Source organism: Lampetra fluviatilis, chromosome 33, assembly GCF_964198595.1.
Source record: "Lampetra fluviatilis chromosome 33, kcLamFluv1.1, whole genome shotgun sequence".
NCBI classification, from domain to species: Eukaryota; Metazoa; Chordata; class Hyperoartia; order Petromyzontiformes; family Petromyzontidae; genus Lampetra; species Lampetra fluviatilis.
In genome coordinates, this window is record NC_136307.1 from 10,766,476 (window position 1) to 10,774,089 (window position 7,614).

At 57.8% G+C, this 7,614-nt stretch overlaps 1 protein-coding gene across 2 annotated transcripts in view; it reads right to left on the reverse strand.

The window, feature by feature from the left end:
• Positions 1 to 6,877, reverse strand: part of ACTR2 (actin related protein 2) — a 28,108-nt gene extending 21,231 nt beyond the window's left edge. For both annotated transcript variants that reach the window (XM_078872099.1, XM_078872100.1), the window contains exon 1: positions 6,743 to 6,877. In XM_078872099.1, coding sequence (XP_078728225.1) covers positions 6,743 to 6,790 — 48 coding nt within the window. In that variant the 5' untranslated portion in view covers positions 6,791 to 6,877. The remainder of the gene's footprint in view (positions 1 to 6,742) is intronic.
• Positions 6,878 to 7,614: the final 737 nt, after the last annotated feature.

Here is a 7,614-nt window from a genome sequence, read left to right on the forward strand (position 1 = left end):
TGGGGGGGGGGGCACTGGCAAACTTTCCACTCGCCGTGATGCAAAGGTGAGCTAAGATTAAAAAAAAGTTTGCAAGTGTGGTGCAGAGGCGAGAGCGCTGGCTGTGTGTAAACGCAGGGCGTTTGCAATAAATAAAGTTAACTGCTGCACACGGTGATGTCGTCACGCTGGCTGAAGAGGAGTGGGCATCAGTTAAAACAACTCTCGCGAGCCCAGCTGTGGCACGGTGCGTCATACACCTCCTGCATGATCCTCTATCCGAAGCCCCGTAGGCTATGGAACTCACACATATCTATATCTGTGGCCCTACGAGCCAAAAACACACTGCATACATCTCAATGTGGGCCCATTGGCCGAATTACCACGCACACTTTTCTCTGTGTGGGCACATGGCACCACAACAAGACCCACACATATTTCTATGTGGCGTCCCAAGTAAACTCACAGCTTTCTTTATTAAGCGCCCCATGGGCTAGACACCATACACACATGTTTATCTGGGGATCATGGCACAAAAACCACGAAATACTTTTACATCTGGGGCTCCATGGGCGACTAAGCCCACACACATTCTGTGGTCCCCATGGGCCAAAACATCTAAATGCTTCTATAGCTGGGGACCCCAAGGGCCATAAACTCTACACCTGCCCACCAGCTGTCATATCGCCTGGCTCACTGGCGTGACAGGGACAACGTCCTGGAACTAGCGTGCGAGTTTCGCAGAAACCTGGAATCGAAGAGAGGTGTCTGCTGCTTACCAGCAACAAGTTTCCTTATTCGGCCTCCTGTGCAAATAAACAACCGAATTACACCACGGCTCGGTAAAGTTACACAGGGAGGGAAGGGGGGGGGCTTTAATAGCAGCCCACACCGAGTCTCGATGAGGCGGCCTCAGAGCTTGGCTTATTCATCGGCCACATACCGAGGGCGTGCGTAACGTAGTGTGGGGGCGCAAAAAACAAGATACAAAGATCCCCCGAATAGCCTCTAACGGACTGTTGGAGCAATTGCTGTTAGGGACCACTGAGTTCGGCCTGAGTGGGCGGATGGATGGCTAGCACCATGCCCTTCCCAGTTTCTAATATTTCCACACAGCAGCAGGTAAAAATGTAAAGCTGGGTCGATATAAAGGAGCCCCAGGACCGCTTCAGATGTTCGTCACTGGTGTTAGCCATGAGCGGGAATCGAACTCGGCGTCACTGGGTTTGTATCGCGGTGTGCTGACCGTTAAGACGACTGCTTCCTATAGTGTAGGTCACACACACACACGTCACACACAGTGGGTGAGCAATCCGTAACGCTGGTCCCTACTTAGGTTGCATGCAACCTAAGTAGGGACCAACCTAAGTTGCATGCAACCGAATCGCTTACATGTTGGATGTCTCCGCAACCAGAGACGTCGCGGCACAAAAGCAGGCGATTACGTTGTGCGGTTTCGAGAGCGATTTGGTTGGTTGCACAAACGATCGGCCAGGTGTAGACCCGCCTTTAGACATTGCGAGCTGCTGATGCGAGCTATCGGCGTAAGGTGGTGGGAGGGGGGGGGCGCAGTGGCGGTGGTGGGGGGCAGGTGGGGGAATAAGGACATCGAGGTGTGTGGACCAGATCGTCCTGGGGAACGTCGCGAGAGTGCACGCCAAGAGGAAGCGCTGGCATCTGTCGACCATCGTCGTCATCGACCTCTGAACCCTGAGTTGATGAGACCAATGGATGGATGGACATGTTGAACATGTATTGACTCGCTGCCCCCCCCCCCCACCAAACGATTTGATAAATTGTTGCAATTTGGGGGGGTCACTATCCTATTGAAGAATCAGTTATTATTTATTTTACCATTGTGAAAGTATGATAAAGTGTCTGCAGGGCTTTGGTCAAGCAATCGCATAATTCACGCTGACAATTGAGTCATTTTCCAATCTATGAATGAAATTAACGTTGCATAAACGTGCACTGTACACGTGGTGGATTTTCGGTTTTTTAATGGTATAAGTGTCATTACGTGTTTGCAATGTACGTCTAACGTGGCACACTGGATACTCCCAATCGAGATTTTGGCTTCATCTCAAGGGATTGTAACCAGGTTAGGAGATACTTTATAAAGAAAAACAAATCTGCTGCTGGATGAAAGCATTCCCACAAATGACTGACATTAAAACACCATTGCATGAGCATAGATGCAACATCAGCCCGTCGTTTTCTATAAATTATTAAGAGCTGTTTCTCGCACGGTACGATTTGATGCACGCATCGTAATCGCAAGATACTATTTTAACAGATGAATCATTCCACATCTCACCGATGTACACACCCACCCACAAGTGAAATGCACTTGTAATTCGATGATGGCTCCATGAGGACCTGGTGTGTGCAGCTGAAATGGTATGCAAATAAGGAATGCACTGTACCGATTTCAGTGCAGATAACGAACAACACATCTTGGCATCAGGTGACGTTACGACACATATTTACCAACTCGGCTGGAAAGCGCCCAATCTCAACAAATCTCGGAAGCTAAGCAGGGTTTTTGAGCCGCCAATAGTGTTTGAATGGGTGACCGTCATGTAGAGTACACTTCTGTATTTCCACGTCTATGCTCCCCTGCCTGCCAACAACTCGCACTGACCAGCATGGGGAAGTATGGTCAAATAACCGCCATGACCCGACGGCTTGGGGAGGTCCTCGTCCAGGAGTCAATTTAAAAAGGGGCTATACATGTACACGATGGTGCAATATCCCTTGCCAACTCGCTGTAATAACATTCGCAATGTTATACAATTCACGTTATAAACGTTTGCTGTGTATATTGTCCATACCGTATTGAGAAATTATCTCAAATACCCCATTTGTCCTGGTGCTTCGAGATGTTAATGCATGGGAGGCGCTGTGTAAGAAAATCACCGATGATGGCTGATGGTCAAGAGTAGTGACGGAGCGTTAGCCAAGGAACGGAAAGAGTCCATTAGGGCGATGAAATCGGCTCGTCTGTTGTATGTGCAAGGTGGAATACTACTTCACAGGATCACGCTACGTCTTGAGGATGCTTTTATTCACTAGTGGACTGATGACAAACTGATTAATTGCTACATTTGGTTGAGAGAATTGTTCTCCAACTCACCAGTGAGCTGAAACAACAATAATTGGCGCCTTGTTAAACACTTGCACCACGTGACAATAATTACTTTTGGCTGTCGGGTTCTTGGCCTCATAAATTTGGTCAGATCATCACGTGGCCCAAGACAAAAATCAATTATAAATCCTGGGAAATGATTATGCATTTTTACGACGCTTGTCTACCTTAGATAGCCTCACCGAGTCTCAAGTTTTTGCATGAGCTGGCAATGATTACTTGAGTATATTCCAGTCATTTTTTAAGTAATGAAAATATGGGCCATGACGCCAGCACACAATGGCCTACTCTATCCAATACTGTCACAGGATCTTTAACGTCCATGTATTGTTATGGTCAATACATCCGTCGTATTAATCAGGACTTATGTTGAGTCATTACTGGAATACGGATAATGTCACTGCCAGGGTGTGAAGCCATAACAAAGGCTGTTCTGTGCATCTATCAAAAGCACTGGGCGCTGGCCAAATTCGCACACGGTGCACACTCAGCAATGTATGTGGTAGGTAGTACGCTCACTCCACACTTAATTATTCCGGGGCAGAGTTTCGGGAAAAAACATCCAACCCACACCACCACCACCACCCCTTTTCCGGACAGTGTTGGGGGGGGGGTTGAGTTTGGTGGGCACCGGAAAATATTCCACGATAATTTAAGCTCTGCTCACACGTGTACTCCATGTGCATGCAACTCGTGAGCACACCACACACACCACACACACACGGCGCAGTACTTGTAGACTAAGATTTACAGTCCCGGCTTATCTGGTGGAGTACAGAACGCGTTTCGTCACTTCCTGCATGTAAAAGGGAACTTCTCGGCTAGTGCAGGCGTCTGGAGCATAGCACAGTGCACATTCACCACCCCCCCCCCCATGGGTATAAACCACGGCCTTCATTTCAGCCGGCTCGGAAAATATTTCAGGACCCACGGCACACCACATCCAGCGATGCACCTCTCGCTTTGGGCTGTTGGCTACTTACTAACTTAGGTCACGTGCCACAGTTCACCAGCGACCCGGAAAAAATGACGCTCTGCATGTTGTGTGTGTCTTTCATTCATCATCATCGGCCATGGTCAATCCACTGCTGGATGAAGGCTTCCCCAAGCCGCCGCTACCTCTCGCGGTGCTGCTACTAAACAATCCACCTTCACGCACGAGTTCATTTCATCGCTCCATCTCCGTTGTGGACGTGCTATCTCTCTCTCGTGCGCGATTCCCTCTCTTGTTGCTAAACCCTGGGCAGCCCATCCTGCCGTGGTGGCCCCAGGGGTTTAAATGTTTTGGTCAAGGCACAGGTTATATTTGTTAGGGTCAGGGTTAAAGGTTTATGTCCAGGTAAGTCGGTGGTCCGGTTAAGGTTAGGGTCAGGGCGATGGTCAGGGTTAGGTTCAATATTGGGTCTGGTTTAGTAACAAAAATATGGTTTGGGTCAGGATCGTGTTGCCTTTAGGCTCAGGAGTCCGACAATTTAAAACGACTTCATGCTGGAGCCCTGGAACGTCCGTACAACAACCATCATCCGTGATGTTTCCCGCATTACCGTATAACGTTACGAGGTTGTTCTGTGCACCGTCTGGATTCTGTCCAAGTGGATCGGAGCCAGAGCCGATTCAACTCTGAACCAGAACCGAGTTCGATCCCAAACAATACCGCATGGAACCGGGACCCGATCTGAACCGAACCGCTAGGGGGAGGCGGGGGGAGGATTCGTTCACTTCCCGGTGTCGCGCGTCGCTTCCGCTTATTTATACAAAATGTAGCAACTCGGCTTCCTCCCCCAGGGGTGTACGGGGGGGGGGGGGTACGTGGGGGGGGGTACGTGGGGGGGGGTACGTGGGGGGGGGGGGTACGTGGGGGGGGGGGTACGTGGGGGGGGGGGTACGTGGGGGGGGGCGTACGTGGGGGGGGGGGAGTACGTGGGGGGGGGTACGTGGGGGGGGGTACGTGGGGGGGGGGAGTACGTGGGGGGGGGGGGGAGTACGTGAGGGGGGGTACGTGGGGGGGGGTACGTGGGGGGGGTACGTGGGGGGGGTACGTGGGGGGGGGTACGTGGGGGGGGTACGTGGGGGGGGGGGGAGTACGTGGGGGGGGGTACGTGGGGGGGTACGTAGGGGGGGGGTACGTGGGGGGGGGGTACGTGGGGGGGGGTACGTGGGGGGGGGTACGTAGGGGGGGGGTACGTGGGGGGGGGGTACGTGGGGGGGGGGTACGTGGGGGTGGGGTACGTGGGGGGGGGGTACGTGGGGGGGGGGCGTACGTGGGGGGGGGGAGTACGTGGGGGGGGGGTACGTGGGGGGGTACGTGGGGGGGGTACGTGGGGGGGGTACGTGGGGGGGGGTACGTGGGGGGGGGGGGGGGAGTACGTGGGGGGGGGGGGAGTACGTGAGGGGGGGTACGTGGGGGGGGGTACGTGGGGGGGGGTACGTGGGGGGGGTACGTGGGGGGGGGGGTACGTGGGGGGGTACGTGGGGGGGGGGAGTACGTGGGGGGGGGTACGTGGGGGGGTACGTGGGGGGGGTACGTGGGGGGGGAGTACGTGGGGGGGGGGAGTACGTGGGGGGGGTACGTGGGAGGGGGGTACGTGGGGGGGGTACGTGGGGGGGGTACGTGAGGGGGGGTACGTGGGGGGTACGTGGGGGGGTACGTGGGGGGGTACGTGGGGGGGGGTACGTGGGGGGGGGTACGTGGGGGGGGGGGTACGTGGGGGGGGGTACGTGGGGGAGGGGGTACGTGGGGGAGGGGGTACGTGGGGGGGGGGGGAGTACGGGGGGGGACAGGGGGGTACGGGGGTGTACAGGGTGGTACAGGTGGGGGTACGGAGGGCACAGGGGTTGAGGGGGCACAGGGGGAGAGGGGGCACCCCCCTAAACATGGGCTCTTAATGGTTTAATCTTTAGGAGCTCCCCCCAGAGAGAGACAGGCCTGTACACACAGTACATAAAGACGAAGATCCCCGTGTAGCCTACGCAGGCTGTTGAGGCAAGAGCTGTTCGCGAGCATCTATTAAGAACGTCACGGGGGGGGGGGTGCAGCTAGTACCACGCCCGGCCGCCTTTGTCTCCCCAGCGCTGATGCTCCACACACAAACCGAATCCGAGACGCGTTTAAGACGCAACAAACCGAGCTAAGGCCCAGGACCGGTGACGGTAAGCGCGGCTGACGTTAGCCGTGAGCGGGGAATCCAACTCGGGTGCAGACGCCGGGTGGCTTGCACAAGCAACGCCGACGCGCCACCACTCCCCCCACGACACAGACAGAGAGACACACACCAACAGCAACCACCACCACCACGTAGAGAGAGAGAGACAACCCCAGCACACACCCCGCCCGGCACGGCGACATTCCAATCTAAATGCCTGGCCGAGGCCGAGGCCGGCACCGGCTCGGCTCGACTCGGGGGCCCAACCCAGCGAGCGAAACGAGCTGCGGGACACGGCGAACCGAACCCAGGGATCCATGGTGGGGTGGTTGGTGGATAGGCGGTGTGGATGGGAGGTGTGGAACCCTCCACCCCCCCCCCCGGCTCTTAACGTTCGACTCCGCCGCCGCCGCCTGTGAGTGAGAGCCGCGTGTCCGCGCGTTGGGCCCCACGGCGGCGGCCCCCGACTCACCCCCGTGCCGTTGTCGCACACCACCACTCGCCGGCCCTGGCTGTCCATGGCGCCCGTGTCAGCTGCTGGGGCGGCTCGCTGCTTGCTGCCGTTGCTGAACCCGGGGGGCGGGGCGGCGAGGGGCGGGGCGGCGGGGGCGAGGGGTGGGGGCGGGGATTGGGTGACGAGGGGGAGTGGCGACAAGGGGGAGGGATCGTGGGGAGGGCTCGTAGGGGAAGGAGGGGCTCGTGAGGGGGAAGGGCTCGTGGGGGGTGAGGGCTCGTGGGGGGTGGGAGGGCTCGTGGGGGGGGGGGGCTCGTGGGGGGGGGGCTCGTGGGGGGAGGGCTCGTGAGGGGGGTGGGGGGGGGCTCGTGGGGGGGGAGGGCTTGGGGGGGGAGGGCTCGTGGGGAGGGCTCGTGGGGGGGGGGCTCGTGAGGGGGGAGGGCTCGTGGGGGGGTGGGCTCGTGGGGGGAGGGCTAGTGGGGGGAGGGGCTCGTGGGGGGGAGGGCTCGTGGGGGGGGGGGGGCTCGTGGGGGGGGGAGGGCTCGTGGGGGGGGGCTCGTGGGGGGTGGGAGGGCTCGTGGGGGGGGGGGGGCTCGTGGGGGGGGGGCTCGTGGGGGGAGGGCTCGTGAGGGGGGGTGGGGGGGGGGCTCGTGGGGGGGGAGGGCTCGTGGGGGGGGGGGCTCGTGAGGGGGGAGGGCTCGTGGGGGGGGTGGGCTCGTGGGGGGGAGGGCTAGTGGGGGGAGGGCTCGTGGGGGGGAGGGCTCGTGGGGGGGGGGGGCTCGTGGGGGGGGAGGGCTCGTGGGGGGGGGCTCGTGGGGGGGTTATAAGCCGCCGCCCTTCGTCGTCTTGGTCGATCCACTGCTAGATTGTTCTCACTCGTTTGGGGACTG